A 16,737-nucleotide genomic window follows, 5' to 3' on the forward strand; every position below is an offset into this window, starting at 1 on the left:
TGTTTATTTGGATGAATTTCAGCTAGAACACAAAGTGCCACAATGTACAATATACAATAGAAAACCGGTCAAAGCATGCACTTTGAAAAACTTTTTAGCTTGTAATGGTATTGTCAAGAATGCGGATGACCTTTGATTGTCATGTAAAATGAATATTCTCTGGTCTGATTTTTCTGCCATTTGTTTAGTGCATCAACAAAGTACTTAAGCACTTAAGCATCAGAGCCGAAATCAAGCACCGAGTCCAAGGAATTGTGTGTAGACCTGCAAGATAGCAAATCAATGATCACTGTCAAAGCTCTAGTGATAGTCTGTGGAAAGATAAAAACCAGGACAACCATTGCTGTGATAATGATAAAAGGCTTGTATGACAGTCATTCAGAAAACGCTCTTTTTTGTAAATAGTATGGTTTATGCAAACTGATAAAAAAAAAAACCATTAAAATCTGTTCTCCATTTTTAAGGCAAACAGGGGAAAAAAGTGAAGCTTTGTGAATATGTTGCTACAAAACATTAAAATAAATAAAAAAAACATTAAAATTTGTTCTCCATTTTTAAGGCAAATTGGGAAAAAAGTGAAGCTTTGTGAATATGTTGCTACAAAACATTAAAATCGAGACAAATTTTGTAATTGATTACATTTAAGGACACTTGACAACTGTATATTCATCATCATCATCATGGCAACCTCGTAGAACGAGGATCAGTCCTCATCTGTTCGTTCACTTTCCTTTTTGATATCTCCGTCTGTGTGCCTGTTGGTGACTATAGAGTCCAAGGTGTGAGTGGAAAAGTCTAGGACAGTCTGGACACGGAATTGTCGGAGGTGGACGGGGTAACAAGAGGCGTTGGTGTTTCTGTCGTCTTTTCCCTTCAGCTGCTCGTGCCCGGCCTTCTTCAAACTTTATGACTGATCAAGCATTTTTAAAACTCTAATCCATTTGTTCACAGGCATATTAATACAAGTCATGTTTGAGAAAACTACAGTAAGAATGTAACTTAATAAAACACACAGCATGAAAGGCAACACTAATGGATCATATCTCAAATACATCCATGTCTCTAAAGTGTCCAAAAGGGCGAATGGCTGTTCTTCTAAAAGTGCCATGCAATTCGTTGGCCACCAGTCCAGAGTTTAACTCTTGCCCAGAATCAGCAGGGATAGGCTCACTCATGACCAGGGTCGCCAAAAAGGGGGCAATAAGGAGAATGATTCTTGGGGCCCATGATAGACACTCTGTAATTAACATACTATTACCCATATACGGAATTTTTGGGGGCATAGGGCGCACTTAAAAGTCCCAAATCTTCCCCAAAACAAATGCAGAGCCTTGTAGTGTGACAACTCGCCTATTATATGGACTGAGAGTATTATATGGACAGAGCGTTAACCTGGATCCCTTTAAGGGATTGCAAAGTGCATGTTAGCACACCTTGCTAGCCAAGTCTGATTTATTTATGTTACGAATTGACTGTGGAAAATACATTATGTGAATACGGTCTTAAGAGATGGTACAAGGGAAAGCTGGACAAAAGAGCAGCTGTCCACAATGTCGTCTGTCTTTTCATTCATGTTATTGCAAGCAAGAAACATCACAGGTTTAGACAACAGACTGCAAAAAAAAAAACATCTCTCTAACCTGATAAGGCTGATAAAATCCCAGAATGCCTCAGTACTGTTTTTGTGTTATTTTTATTTCTTTTGGTGATAGGAATGGCATGAGAGATGCATGTTTTGTGTTAATTTTATTTCTTTGTTTCGTTATTTGCTTGTATGCTGTTCAGAGATATTTATGGTTTTTATTTGACACCATGACTCTAAGGAGTGTGGTGACCAGTGACATCCTTCCCCTGACGTAGTAAATTAGATGTGTTGCCATGACATCTTTGACTGGTCTGACCTGAAGTGCTACCACCAGCCTGTGCAAACGTGCCCAGTTTAAGTATTAAATACATAAAGAGCACTCAAGCTATATGAATTTCATTATCTTTTCAGTTCTTACGCTATCAAGTAACTTTTACATTGTTTTCACAAAAATGGTAATGGTCAAAAATAGCAATAAAAAGCATCATTTTCTATGAAACGGTATCAAGATTTTCCACCATCCGAATGGCCGGCTGTGGGGTGGCTCAGTAATGTTTCTTTTCATGGGCACAACATCCCTGACAGGGCCCCTGCTCATCACAACCACTATAGAAAATGGGTGGAGCTATGACATTCACTTGGTGGATGCCTCCAGCTTGTCCATGGCAGTTAGGATGGAGGACAACAAGTGTTGGGTACGATATTCCATGGCTCTTGACTGCCTCTCAATTAACAGCAGCGTGTTTCTTAATACTGAAATGATGGAAAGGAAGCAAAAGTGAGTCTTTGCGCCATGTCTTTTCTCAACCATGCGGAGGAGGAACCTTACGTGGAGACGTGCTGTCCATGCATCCTCGTAGCAGTTCACCAGTTTGCAGGACATGAGAGGTTAAGTGTTGATGACTACTCAACTCTTGCTGAAATTCCTGAGACCAAAAGCACCAGTCAGTAGTGCCAAATCGATACTTTCTGTTTTAAATCCCTGAAATTGTGGATGATACCTGATATCCTGCAAGTGATCTCTTCATGTTGTTGTCTTCTGCCGGTGTAGCCAACATGTCCATTTTATCAGAAACCTTGTAAAGCCAGTGAATGTATTGCTCCAAGAGTGAACAAAACATCTGTGTGTATATATATATATATATATATATTTATATATAAGGAAATCACAAACACTGTTTAAAATCTGAAACTGTATTTGACTTGTTTATCCCCTTGCAAGTTTTCTTCTTAAACTTTCCGCTTGTTAACATTAGTCATGTCGACGAAGTAAACCAATAAATACTGGCTACTAGTATCATTGAGCATGCAACATAATAATTAAAAAAAATAGTATAAAGAAAGTATTTATACTGAATTACTTTACAAGATGAAAAATTTAATGATATACAGATGCAGATGTAAATACCGAACCTGGAAATGAAAGGAAAAATATCTCTTGACTCAAATTCATATGTTGACGCAAATGGCCTCACTGTTCCAATACTTTTGGAGGGTAGTCTTGCACTTTTCTGCCTTCAGGGCAGTCAAAACACTTTTACAATGTTGCCTTATTTACCTAATTTTCTGGACAATAAGCTGCAACTTTGTCCCTAGATTTTGAACCATGAGGCTTAAATAAAGGTGCGGGTATTCTGTGGATTTTTCTTCCACCGCTTGGGGTCCTCTAACCGGAATTATATAGATAGATTGATGAAAGATCAATGCAAAGAAGAATATGGTACTTTTTCTTCAGCAGATAGAACAGGCACGAGAAATTACCAACTGGCAATTATTTTAAAATCCTCTCCCCTTCATCATGGAAATGACACGAAGAAGTTCGTATGATTCCCATTTTAAGATGAAGGCCATTGCGTTATCCAGGAAGGAAACTGCGCTGCTGCACGCAAGCTTAGCATCAATTAATCTATGATGAGACGATGGAGGCGGCAGCGTGAAGACCTCAAACAATGCCAAAAGTCGAAAAAGTCTTTCAGAGGACATAAAAGCATGTTGGTTCTGTTCCGTTTTAATTAGCTAAGTAGTTGCCGTGTTGAAAGGCACTGTTTAAAGAATCTGTTCAGTAACATACATGTACATTTACAATACAAAATTGTTTTATACATGCAGTAAATATCTAATTGTTTAACATACATATCTGCGGCTTGTATATAGTTGTTTTAAATACAGATACAGGTGCACTCCAGAAAATAAGGTACTCATTCATATTTAGGGATGATGGAAGGAAACTTTTTATGATATAGGCAACAACTTTGAGTGCAATTTATTGTTGAAGGAGGTAAAGATCCAAAATGGCCCATTTTTCACAATCAACTTTTGTGTGTGTGTGTGTTGTGGGGGGGTGTTAGTGAAGTCATTTTCACATGCAAACCTATTATGTAAGTGCCAATGTTAAGATCATCTCCAGAGCCAAGCCACTCAGAAGGGTCTCTACTTTGGTACTTACGCGTATATATTGCATCAGAGAGCAATTTTGGTCCTGGTCCTCCAGGACGCCCTTTTGAGTGTCTCTCAGGTGGATGCCGCAAAGTTGTTCCACCAAAGTCTCCACCTCCTTGAGGTCGTCCTGAGTCAGACCTGCACCAACAGACTCTATCCATGAACTGGGACTTCTCCTCACTGCCTCAGAGATACCATGGTCAGCTGATGGTGAACAGGAAATAGTACTCACTACCTAATAAACAACTCGCTTTTACACCACAAACACAACATGACACTTATAGACTGAGGGTAGAGGTAGAAAGAGAAAGAGAAACCTGGACAATTACAATCCCTCAAGATCGCTTTTTTTCAATGACATGAGTACAGTGCCTGATTTAGCTGCACTCCTCTTATTTATGTTCATGTTTGCTCTTCTTTCACCTTTTTTGCCTTTCTGCGCTTTGGTATCAGCCTCTTTAGCCAGTTCTTTCTTAGGCTGTGATGGAGTCGGGAGATTAGAGGCAGAGTCCATACAGTCACACATGACTGTGAGCGGGCGGTTCAGCCTGGCTGTCACCTCCTTTACCTGCAATCAGATGAAACAGCTCTAGTCATAAATTGGTACCACATTAATAAATCAACCATCTTCTACACTGCTTATCCTAACTCGGATTGCGGATGAGCTGGAGCCCATCTCAAGCTGACTTTGGGCGAAAGGCGGGGTACACCCCAGACTGGTTGCCCTGCAACTTTTGAAAGTACAGTAAAGGGAAGCTTGACAACACTGACCTTTCTAGTGAGGAGTTGAACCTCGTCCAGGTGATCAGGCAGAGACCAGAACTCCCTGTCAAAGTCCCCACCGACAGATTGGGACTGAGGAAGAACACTTGTTGCATGGACAAAAGCGATGGAGGAGGTGGGCAGTGCATACTGAAGATTGTGCTGACAACTTCTATCAGGGTGACAGTTCACAGCATCTTTGTGAATTAAGTCAGAACTATCCAAAAACAACTCAGAAGAGATTGATGTGGAGACAAACGCAGAAGTGTCAACAACGGTGGGACTGATTTTCTGATCCATTCTGTACCACGCTTTTGTCTGAATGGTGTTGCTCAGGTTTAAATCTGACCCTGACAGGCTGGTGGTACAAAGGTTATCCAGTTCAATACCAGAATCCTGTAAGTTCAGGTCTTGTTTTTCATCAGAGTCACCCTGTAAAACCGTGTTGTCCCACTTCCTTTCCATATGCCCAGGCCTTAGAGGGTAAGTGTAGTCCAGCAAAGCTTGGTACTCCTTGTTTGGATCCCAGGATGCAGCCTGCCTATTTGTGGATGTGGGCAAAGACTTGGGGATAGCACAGTCCCAGTAGTTTGCTTCATGATATGACATGGTTTGTCTTCTTGACTCTATATTTTGTTTTTGGAGCTCTGTAGTTTGGTCTCTTTTAGAATAAAATAAGTGTGGAGTGGGGTTATAAGCAGGGTACAGAACAGTGGATGTTAGTTGTAGCCTCACAGGACTGTCTTTTTTCTGGAACCCCAGAAGGTTGCTGGAGAGGCCACAATAAATTGATTTACTTCTGGTCAAAGTCGATCCAAAAAAAGGTTCTTCATGTTCTAACATACTGCTGACATCTGAGATACCCAATAGTGAATCGCTCACTTCCTTAGAAGCTGAATAAGGGGCAACATCACTGGGAGTGAAACAGTTGCTCACTGAGGTCAGGTCTTCCTCTAACCTGGTCAGCAAATTAATCTTGGTTGAATGCTGACCTTCATCTTTTCCGCTGGTACTGAGATTCATCACCTGCGAAATATAAAAATGTGTTACAAAATAAAATCATAATTCAGGTTTAGGTGGGCATGAGATTCCGAGATGACGGTGGCACACAATAAACTAATTGAGAACTATAAACCTGTCTTAATCTCCAAATGTATTTTTTTTTATTGATTTCTGAGTGTGTATCAGACTAATTTATCTAATCACAGAATGCAAATCAGATGTATTGTTCTTCATTTACTGTAACTGCATGTCAACAGTATTTGATCTTTTTTATCAAAGCATATCCACTTACTTGTTCACTTGTCCCTTGCTAAAAAATGTGATATTGAGGTGACACTTGAGATAGAGGTTCTCATAGCAAACCTTGCAATAGGAATGCTGCCTGTCTCCAAAACTTTCCCTTCCAACAGCTGAATTGTTTTTTTCCTATTTTCTTTACTCCCATTTTGATTAGAACAGGCATTTTCTTCCGGGGCCTTCACGCAATAAATCCAGTGATGCTATCATGCTATCCTGGTGAAAATTTAGAATTGGCTAGTTGTCAAAGCCTTTCATTTAGATTTTGAAATAAACATATTTAAAGACTAGTTGGCTAGTTTACAGACCACTATTTGACACGAGTTAAACCATGATAATTATTAACACATCCCCAAATACATTGTGCAGTAGGAGGTACAAACATTTATGCAGTACCATTAAATTCAACTATCGTACTTGAATAAGGTAAATAAAATGTGGGGCTCACACATATGGTCTTGTGAGACATGGTTATTATTCAGTATGTGATGATCTAAATGTACCTGAGTATCATTTAAAATATATTGTATAAGCACTGAACTTGCCTTCTGTTGATGCTGCTGTTGCTGAGTCGTCTTTAAAATAGTTGACCTGCCGAGAGATAGCAGAGGCTTTCTCATTACATATTGCCTGCCAGTTAGACACCTGGAAGTGGGCGCCATGGTAACACTTTTATGGGTGTGTTCTTTTTCCCACTCTATTGCTCCTTTGTCGCTCACAATGTCTGTCGCAACCAGTCTCCTACTGTTTGTAACACATGTATCTGGAGCATGCAACCTCCATGGTCGGCAGCATTCAGCGGTGTCCATTGGATAAAATATCACCTATTAAGCTCCTGTCAATGAAATGAATATTGAAAAGAAAATGAAATTAGTCACCATCATAAAATAAAGAGGGCAGAAATGTGTATTCATCAGTGATGATGACTGAAAGTTACTATTTTTAAGCACAAAAGATGAATAAATTATGCTGTCTTTCCCAACACCGTTAATTACATAATTTCTTCTCATCATAGTCATTGTAAGGTCTTGTATGCGTGAAAATTCACTTTGGATGTTGCAGTTTGCAATTCATGACAAAAGTTATAATAATAATAATATTGCCTTTATTAGTCCCACAATGGGGAAATTCGAGATTCGAACCCAGGCCTCCTGGGGAGACTGGGTCCTGAACGCGGCGCCTTAGACCACTCGGCCATCCATAGGGTTGTCGGACTTTATATTTTGCATTCAATATAAAACATCTTTTAAGGCATGTGGCTCATGTATCTGTGGCTTTTTTTTTTGCCAAATGGCAAAGTCAAAGTATGGCAGTATGTAGTTGTTTATTGTGCTGGTCTCCCAAACAGAAAAGCAGTCAGTATTAAAACAATTAAATAAAAAAATACAGGAAATAAAAAAATACAGCAAAAAGTACAAAAATTAAATAAAAGAATTACACAAAAACACTGAATCGGATTTCACAATAACAACCAGGTTAAAGCCAATGCAAAGGACCAAATAAATTGAACTGTACTTGACTAATCCTTAACTGTCCAAATGCAACATGTTACCTGAAACTAGGGCTGGGCGATCTGGGTGAAAACTATTTCGGTAGGCATGTATGTCATATCGGTCAATATCGATATATATTGAATTATTATTATATACACATATATATATATACACATATATACATACATATATATATACACATATATACACACATATATACACATATATACATATATATATATATATATATATATTTTTTTTTTACGATTGTTGCGGAGAGCTGGGACTGTCTGTGAATTTGGGGGGGTTCACCGGAGCGCCTCATCCAAACAGTCACTCGAATCAAAGAGGGTGACCGGACACAAGGAAAGAGAACAATGTAGCTTTAATAGCACTCCAACAATTCAACAGAGCTCAATAACTCACTTTCATTCTGGCGCATACACGACGACAAAAAGTGGAGGAATCGCCCATCCGCAGCTAACGGCTAACGGACTCGATACATTGTCGGTACTAGATAGGGACGGGTTGCTAGATGAGGACGGGGTCCTTCGGTGGCTGCGCGCTTGCTGATGATGTCACATCAACATCACTAGATAGGGACGGGTTGCCCGTCCACATCTAGTACATACATCTCTCTTAGGACCGCTTAGCAACAATATGCCCGATTAACGTAAATACAAGGACCCATTAGGTGCCCGAAAACATGCCTGTTGTTAAATACGCAAATTAAACAACAAACCAATACCTGTATAAGCAGAGCAGTGATGAGGAATTTACAACAACTATTGAAAATAAAACAGGGAAAAAGGCTGAATTCCGATTTGTTTTATTTTAAAATGTACAACGCACGCCAGCCTCCCTTTAGACAGAACAATTCTGGTGCTATGGGCCGTTTCATCCAGTGCGTGTCCGCGGAGGGTGCTTGTTAGCGGCTTCCCTGCTATGAATGCCTGCCTCCCTTGCAACGGAGGTCTTGTGTGCTGCTGCTACGGGCCGTTTTGTCCCGTGCGTGTCCGCGGTGGGTGGACGGCCCGTGCGTGTCCGCGGAGGGTGTACGGCCCGTGCGTGTCTGCGGAGGGTGCTTGTTAGTGGCTGTACTGCTACGTACGCCTGCCTCCCATGCAACGGAGGTCTCGTGTGCTGCTGCTACTGGCCGTTTAGTCCCATGGGTGTCCGCAGTGGATGTACGACCCGTGCGTGTCCGCGGAGGGTGCTTGTTAGCGGCTTCACTGCTACGTACGCCCGCTTCCCTTGCGACGGAGGTCTCGTGTGCTGCTGCTGCGGACCGTTTTGTCCCGTGCGTGTCTGCGGTGGGTGCACGGCCCGTGCGTGTGCGCGGAGGGTGCTTCTTAGCGGCTTCACTGCTACGTTCGCCCGCCTCCCATGCGACGGAGGTCTCGTGTACTAGAGCTCCGGGCCGTTTCGTCCCGTGCGTGTCCGGGGGGGTGCTTGTTATTGGCTTAACTATTAAGCAAGCGTTTTCTCAAGTCGGCTGGTAAATCCACTTTAGCCATCCGTTTTTTTTTGTTTGTTTTGAGTCACGCTCGCTCAGCGCCGCATGCGTATTTCCTCAATGGGAGGGAGTTTGTGACGAGTCGGGGTGTGATAGGTCGAATTTGCGCTGTTGTTTTTTTTGGGGGGGATCGATAATTTATCAATACCATTTTCTATTGATATCACTCATTTCTCAAGCACTTTCAACACCATCGAGCCCGCCTTATTGGGAGACAAGCTGGAGCAGGCGGGAGTGGCCCACCACCTCATCACATGGATCCACGACTACCTCACAAACCGGCCACAGTACGTGAGAACTCAGGACTGTGTGTCTGACGTGCTCCTCTGCAGCACGGGAGCGCCGCAGGGAACTGTTCTGGCTCCCTTCCTGTTCACCCTCTATACCTCGGACTACAAATACAATTCCACAACCTGTCACCTGCAGAAGTTCTCTGATGACTCTGCGATTGTCGGCCTCATCACTGACGGTGACGATCGGGAGTACAGAGGGGTTACGCAGGGGTTCGTGGACTGGTGTCAGCAGAACCGCCTCCAAATCAACGCTGGGAAATCCAAAGAGCTGGTGGTGGATTTCCGCAAGCGTCGGCACTCTCCACCTGCACCAGTGAATATCCAGGGAACAGACGTTGAGAGGGTCTCAACTTACAAGTACCTGGGTGTTCATCTGAACAATAAACTGGACTGGAGCGACAACACAGACGCTCTCTATAGGAAGGGTCAGAGCAGACTCTTCCTACTCAGGAGGCTGAGGTCCTTTGGCGTTCGGGGAACACTCCTCAGGAACTTCTATGACTCGGTGGTTTCATCAGTCATCTTCTATGGAGTGGGCTCCTGGGCAGGAGGCATCTCGGGCGGGGACAAAAAGAGACTGGACAAACTAGTGAGGAGGGCCAGCTCTGTCCTGGGCTGCTCCCTGGACTCTGTGGACTTAGTGGGGGGCAGGAGGATGACGGCAAAACTGTCATCAATGCTGGACAACCCAGCCCACCCACTCAATGACATTCTGAGAACACTCCACAGCTCCTTCAGTGATAGACTGTTACACCCTCGATGTACCAAAGAGAGATTTCGCCGCTCCTTCCTGCCGACTGCTGTCAGACTTTTTAACAAGAACATTGGGTCAGGCCTACAAACGGGAGGGCATTAGTGCAATTGTGCAGTCCTAGGATGCAATATATACTACTACTGTACTTTCAGCCAATGGTGTACTTAAATATTGACCAATGATGTATTTTGTTTACCATTAAAGTATTCTTATAACAGTACTTCTATCACTGCAGTATTTCTACCATTGCAGGACGTTCACTATTACAGTACTTTTATCATTGCAATATTTTTATCATTGCAGTATTTTCAATCATTCAGTAGTTTTTATCATTACAGCGTTTCCCCCTCTGTATAATGGACAGGCATTAGGAGTGTTTCCTTACACTTAGATACGTTTATACTGTGTATATTTGCATGTTTTTTTTATGACTGTCTGCTGCTAATGTTATACATTAACGGCTACATTACGCCGCCGACTCTGTGTGATCTATATCTTTGCTGCTGTAACACCTCAAATTTCCCCATTGTGGGACTAATAAAGGACATCTTTATCTTTACCCAACTATCGCGATACATATCGATATCGAATTATCGTCACAGCCCTACCTGAAACCGTCCGAAATGACCCGAACACCAAGACCCTCCACTTGGAATCACTTGGTACAAATTCACAAATATAAATTCATCTTTTGCCTAGAGGGCATTTGCAGTATTTAATCAACATTTTAGTGAAGATAAATAAGAACAACCGAGTAAGAAACTCCTAATGTAAGTTGGTTGGTAACACATTGCATTACCTTTGAGTAACAACTGTCAACTGATGACCAACTACTGGAGGCCAGTGTTTCCAGTTCCACCTTTTGTTAGTCCATGATAATTAAATAATAACATAAGAACATACATAAATAATAACACTGCCATAAGTCTTCAACTGTGTCTTCTATATTATATATCTTAAATGAGTACAAAAAACATCCAAAAGAATGGTAGTGTATCTGTTCAATCAATCTTGTTTTTTTTTTTTGTTGTTTTTTTGGTCAGTCAAGAATACACAACTATGTGAAGGTTACTGCATGCAATAAAGCAGATTGTTTTCTAATACTATTTACATATGTGGTAGTAACGCAAATGAAACCAACTGGACTGTCGGTCAGTCTGCAGGGTTTGGCAAGTACTCTGCAGGAGTGGAAAAGTGAGACAGAAAAATTGCCAAAATGCACAGAGGCAACTCAACGAACTGGGCTATTGGTCAATGGGCCTCTCAAAATGTCTGCAGCAATAGTTTAGTGTCGTCTTTTTTCCTTGACAATATATCCATCCATCCATTATCTGAGCCGCTTCTCCTCACAAGGGTCGCGAGTGTGCTGGTTCCTATCCCAGCTGTCTTCGGGCAGTAGGTGAGGGACACCCTGAACTGGTTGCTAGCCAATCGCAGGGCACACAAAGAGGAACAACCACCCGCTCTCACACCACACTTAGGGACAATTTAGAGTGTTCGATCAACCTACCATGCATGTTTTTGGAATGTGGGAGGAAAATGGAAAATTCACACAGGCACGGGGAGAACATGTAATTTCTACACAGGAAGGACGATTGAACCCACGACTTCTCCACTGTAAGGCCAATGTGCCACGCCCTTCACAATTAATGTTTAACAAAAGTTCGATGCTTAACAAAGGTTATAAAAGTCAAATCTGAAAATCTGTTGTTGAATCACATCTGGAGCAAACTGCACGTTATTTGAGATCGAGGCGGGTATTTGCAACGGAGCTCCGTTTAAGGGGCTATGATGGTTAATCATACAAAATGAATTCGGGTTAGTGGATTAAAAGATCAACAAAATGCCATGTGGACATATTTACAATTGAATTGACATTCCACAGTCGCTACTATAACACAATTTGTGATATAAAAGGCTGTAGTTGCTACTTTAGCACGTCGACGACTGAGGATTTTTTTTACATGACGGCCGTCCAGTTCCGGAACTGAACTAACGGGATCGGATTATCGTGCCATTTGTTTTTTGGTTGAGTCTTCTTGAGTTCCGCATAAGTCACGAGGCAGTGGTCAATGTAGTACAGTATGCGCGAGGAACCATAGCAACAGTCTGCAGTAATTTAACTACCTGTAGGAGAACAGCAGCACGTCGCACTTCACACGATGTGGAAAGACTAACATGAATTGATAACAACGAACCAAAAGATGCGCAAAACCCGTAATAACTTCAGTCTTTCAACATAAAAAAAACATGACTTCCATATGAAGAATTCAACATTTTGTGTCAAATAGTATCGCTGTATACATTGTACAAAAATACACAAACAATGGAACCAAAAAGACGTGTCACTATAAACAATGGGACATTGAGACAGACACTGAATACGTGGATTGTTTTGAATCGAGACGCCGTGAGAGTAATCAGTCACTGAATGAAAAGTTTGTTTAACCGGTTCCCCTAGCTAAAGACAACGGCTTAGAAAATGTGGGCCAGTCTCTTACCTCGATTATCTTAGTATTGCATCTTGTTTTAGAATGTACATTTGTAGTGCCTCCTTCCCCAAAAGCGTGTTGCGTTTACGTACCGCTGTTGTAGTGGTGAACTGAAACACCCAATCAACATATTCCATGCGTACGCTATATCCACCGAATAGATGAGCTACTAAAGTAAACGTGTATGCTACCAGGGTTGATATTTTTTTTACTATTTCAATACGTGGTTCTCTGTGGTACTTTTCATGCAATGTGTAGATACTTTCGTGGTATGAAATAAATTACACCTTATGTCTCTCAATTGACGAGGCCTATTGCCATTCGTTGTTACTGAAATTGCTGTCATATAATTATTTCATTACTTTTTTATTTAATACACATTGCTAATGTTATTTACATTGCAAATAATACTCATACGGAAATTCGATTCCTACACAGGCAGTAAATCAACCTGAATTCCGAGTATGATTTAAGGTACTTGTATGCGAGAATCACGTGTGATTAGTGAAGGATGCGAGATTTGATACACAAATGGTACGCTTGTACGTACGTCAACGTCGACGCCATATTAAATGTGGCAACTCGGTGCGTGATAAAACCGCACATTTTTAGTGACTTTTTATTGTGGGCATCGGTAACATGAGATTTTACGATGAATGTGGAAGTGTAGCATGCATAAAGTTCATGACATAAAAAATACGGAAAAAATACATGGCACACAAACACAGGTAAACAATTATTTAATAGACTTCAACTGTGCCTTTCATGAAAAATAAAGTATGTTAAGTCTAACCACATCAATAATTGTTTGTTTAATCTGTCTTTATTGTATTTTATAGATCAACAATCCTCTGACAGCTACGTCATTGTAAATGTGGTCAAGGATTGTGTTGAAAACCACCAAGAGGATTATTTTTCTTTTGTCTTTTACTGCTTCTCAGCGCCACCAAAACTATAAGAGTCAAAGCAGACCTCCTTTGTGTCCTTGCATGGATTACGATACCACTCAGACACATAACTTTGTACATCTTCCTCACTGTCTGATCTCAACACGACATTGCAGGCATACCAAATGAAACATTCACATGTATATATTCCAGGTGCAATGCTGTACAACGTAGGTCGTGAGCTAGAAGTCCACACAGCGACCCTTTCTCTCCCAGTCCCCATAGCGAGTGGGCTCTGGTCCTCGGGGACCTCCTTTTTCCTTTGTCACAGGATTAACATCTCCAGGAAATCCTAGGGGATATGGAATTAGTCCGTCTGGTCTGATATCCTTGTAACAGCCTGACTTAATTGTGTTTGGTGTTATGCTATCTTGGTCGTGACATATTCAATAATTTCTTTTTAACATTTGACAGAGATGCATAGATTAAAAATTAAAAGAACCTCTCCAGTGACACCTCTTCAATGTGTCTGATGTTTATTCTATTAGTGCCTTATGTTGTCAAATGAAAGAATCTTAATTTTGAGCCAACGAGCTCAAACAGTTTTCCAGTTATGGCCTGTCAACGTTTGAGTCCCATGCCCACTTTAGGGATTTGGAATTGCACATTATATTTTGGACTAGGGCTGTCTTCGAGGTTTGCGCATGCACAGCGAGGCTAGTGTGCGTCTCGTTGAGCCATAACAAATAAAAACATCTTTGCAAAGTTGATAAGAGGTCATATATATTAACAGGATGACTTCAGCCGTATATTTGCACCAACAGACAGTCCAAAAGATGATGACACGTAGCCGAGTGGTATTGCCCACTGGTGCATGATATTCAGTCATAAGTAGGCATTATCTTACTTTACCTTAAGCACAATTTATGTATTTTTTTGTTACGTCCAAACCTGGCTGCCGGCTAGCTCCTGACACAAAAAAAAAACTAAAAACTTCAGCGTAGCTAAATGTAGAAAAACTGCAACCGTTGGGGTTTCGTGTATGCATTCCTGCTCTTGTCTGCTTCAGCTTGTGTAAGTCGAGTAGCGATCAGCATGATGTTTTTGATTTTGTGGTGATCATTTGAGTTCATGTTTTATGTCAATAAATATAAACTATTCTGCAGAATGCTTTTATACTTTCACAGGTTGAAGTGGACTAGAGTAGTAATGTGCATTTTCATTTTGGTGGCGATTGGTCACCATATAAGACAACAGAACTGACAAACCAAGTAATACTTCAATGCTTGCCTCCCTGCTATGATGTTAGACAGCTGAGATAGAAAAAATAACTAGCCAAACTCCAAAATGGGGCATGTCAATTTTGTAAATCTCATCACAAAAAAAAACCCCTTAAATTATTACAGTCTTTTAGGGGGATGAAATTTGGTACAGAAGTAATTTTCACATGCATACCTATAATATAAGTGCCAATGTTCAGCCCAATCACGTGTCCCTTTTAGGTTGGTACAGACCTGTAAAATCTATGTATCAATCACACTCTTTGAATCAAAATCTACACTTAGAAATAGCACAGGTGAACTATTTCATATATTTTTTTTGTACGACACAGTACTTTTTTTTTTTTACCTTTTTGGGGTCCATATCTTGGAAATTTGGGTAAGGCGGGTTTCAACTGATTTATCAACACCTTTGGAAACACCCCTGGTTCACAGTGAAGAAGTTAGATAATCAAAGTTTTTACAGGCTCATGTTAAAGGTGACCGCTGATATCATAATGAGCGCATTCCCATCATCATGGCCAACTTTTGGTCCGAAATGATATTACTGTCCCACAGCCATATTTGGAGCACTCATGCACCACCACTAGGGGTCTGACTAGCTTGAAATTATCTAAATACTTAGTACAGTTCCCAAAATATGTCGATAGATCAGTTGAAGCACCACCAACAGAAAACATTGCCAAGACATGTATTCAAATTCTGATTCTCATAGACAGGGTCAGAATACCAAGATTTAGCAATTTATAAGTTTATGGCAGGTATTACATTAAGGGCAAATTGAAGGCCTCCAAATATGGTCTAGAATTGTGCAATTCTTGCAACCTAAAAGTTGGCATAGCACGCAAACTTTGACAAGATCATAATTCGAACACCCCTCAAACTTCAGACTCTTTCATTTGCCATCATAAGGTAGAAATAGAATAAACATGAGGCAAATTGAAGATGTGTCACCGGGGAGGTTGTGTGACTTGATGTGGAATGACCCATATGCAAGTTTGTTATTTTGTTTATTGTGAAATTTAGTCAACAAGGTAAATTTCCCTCAATTTTTCCCCATTGTGGGACTAATAAAGGACATCTTATCTTATATGTAAATATGGGATATACATTTAACCCCCACAACAACAACAAAAAAATCTTACTTTCCAGGACTTCTTTGGTTTCCTCCTCTTTCTTATCAAACCGTCCCTGGGGAGTTACAGCTTTTTTCAGAGGTTCTCGACCTTTTACTGCACCACTGGAGAACCGGAACCATCCTGAGCCTGACCCAAAATAAGACACGTTATTCATAATAAATCGAGAGCAATTGGATTCATCTGTTAAGGTCGGGCACAGTGGAAGGCAAAAACTGTAGTACCCAGCAGGCAGCCTACATCCAAGCTAAGGTTAAACCATGGCGGTTTATATTGGAAATATAACGCTTTACTTGAGCGGTATCAGCAACGAAAAAGAGTAAACGAGTTACTCACCTAACAATGGTGATTCCGAGATGAGACTCTTTGAAAATAAATATTTGTAGCTGTAAGTGCAAAACAGCAAACGAGACATCTGTTACCGTCCAGCGACGCTTCAGCGTTTTCCTTCCAGTGACCGCACAATTACGCAATTGTTATTGTTGTTACACTTAGTCGCACCAATTTACGTCACTTTTTTGCGACGAAAGATTACGGATTATTGTATTGTATTATTATATCACCACAAGAGAGCGACAAAGCTCTTCTTTAGTTCCTTATATTTTCCTGGGCCCGCTCTCCATTTTATTAGCTGACGTTCGATAAATTCAGCACCACCTTGCTCTTTAAAAATATTAATAAAATATATTTCTTATTACTGTGCTCTATATAAGTGTATATATTTGGTAATTCAAATAAAAAAAATTGAAAGATCATAATGTGCGAATGGTTTAATATGGTTTAATAATGGATGGACATTTA

The 16,737-nt window shown here is 40.8% G+C and overlaps 2 protein-coding genes across 5 annotated transcripts; both read right to left on the minus strand.

Annotated features, from left to right (window-relative positions):
* Positions 1-1,357: 1,357 nt before the first annotated feature.
* On the minus strand, positions 1,358-16,065 carry cep68 (centrosomal protein 68). Of its 4 annotated transcripts, none has more exons than XM_088305333.1 (8): positions 15,946-16,065; positions 6,631-6,920; positions 4,796-5,812; positions 4,448-4,592; positions 4,032-4,228; positions 2,587-2,706; positions 2,415-2,511; positions 1,358-2,338 (listed from the first exon to the last, which is right to left on the minus strand). In XM_088305333.1, the coding sequence occupies exons 2-8, from the start codon at positions 6,892-6,894 to the stop codon at positions 2,220-2,222; spliced, it is 1,959 nt and encodes a 652-aa protein (XP_088161459.1). In that variant the 5' UTR covers positions 6,895-6,920; positions 15,946-16,065; the 3' UTR covers positions 1,358-2,219. The 4 variants fall into 4 exon arrangements, with proteins under 4 accessions (XP_088161459.1, XP_088161460.1, XP_088161461.1 ...); XM_088305334.1 differs by lacking the exon at positions 15,946-16,065 and adding an exon at positions 12,726-13,201; XM_088305335.1 differs by lacking the exon at positions 15,946-16,065 and adding an exon at positions 12,643-13,201 and having other exon boundaries at positions 2,587-2,661.
* Positions 13,357-16,440, minus strand: sdhaf4 (succinate dehydrogenase complex assembly factor 4). Its single transcript, XM_088305337.1, has 3 exons — positions 16,273-16,440; positions 15,946-16,065; positions 13,357-13,872 (listed from the first exon to the last, which is right to left on the minus strand). The coding sequence occupies exons 1-3, from the start codon at positions 16,349-16,351 to the stop codon at positions 13,763-13,765; spliced, it is 309 nt and encodes a 102-aa protein (XP_088161463.1). The 5' UTR covers positions 16,352-16,440; the 3' UTR covers positions 13,357-13,762.
* Between the last annotated feature and the right edge of the window lie 297 nt (positions 16,441-16,737).

The sequence above is a fragment of the Idiotropiscis lumnitzeri genome, chromosome 9 (genome assembly GCF_059441095.1).
Source record: "Idiotropiscis lumnitzeri isolate Australia: NSW breed Sydney's pygmy pipehorse chromosome 9, RoL_Ilum_1.0, whole genome shotgun sequence".
Lineage (NCBI taxonomy): Eukaryota > Metazoa > Chordata > Actinopteri > Syngnathiformes > Syngnathidae > Idiotropiscis > Idiotropiscis lumnitzeri.

Excerpts from the sequence above, each read along its gene's own strand:
- cep68 (XM_088305333.1), bottom strand. The coding sequence starts at position 6,894 with ATGGACACCGCTGAATGCTGCCGACCATGGAGGTTGCATGCTCCAGAT. Across the intron at positions 5,813-6,630 it reads AACAGCAGCATCAACAGAAG|GTGATGAATCTCAGTACCAG; the intron begins GCAAGTTCAGTG and ends TATATTTCGCAG. Across the intron at positions 4,593-4,795 it reads TTCAACTCCTCACTAGAAAG|GTAAAGGAGGTGACAGCCAG; the intron begins GTCAGTGTTGTC and ends ATCTGATTGCAG.
- sdhaf4 (XM_088305337.1), bottom strand. The coding sequence starts at position 16,351 with ATGTCTCGTTTGCTGTTTTGCACTTACAGCTACAAATATTTATTTTCA. Across the intron at positions 16,066-16,272 it reads CTCGGAATCACCATTGTTAG|GCTCAGGATGGTTCCGGTTC; the intron begins GTGAGTAACTCG and ends ATTTTGGGTCAG. Across the intron at positions 13,873-15,945 it reads AACCAAAGAAGTCCTGGAAA|GATTTCCTGGAGATGTTAAT; the intron begins GTAAGATTTTTT and ends CATATCCCCTAG.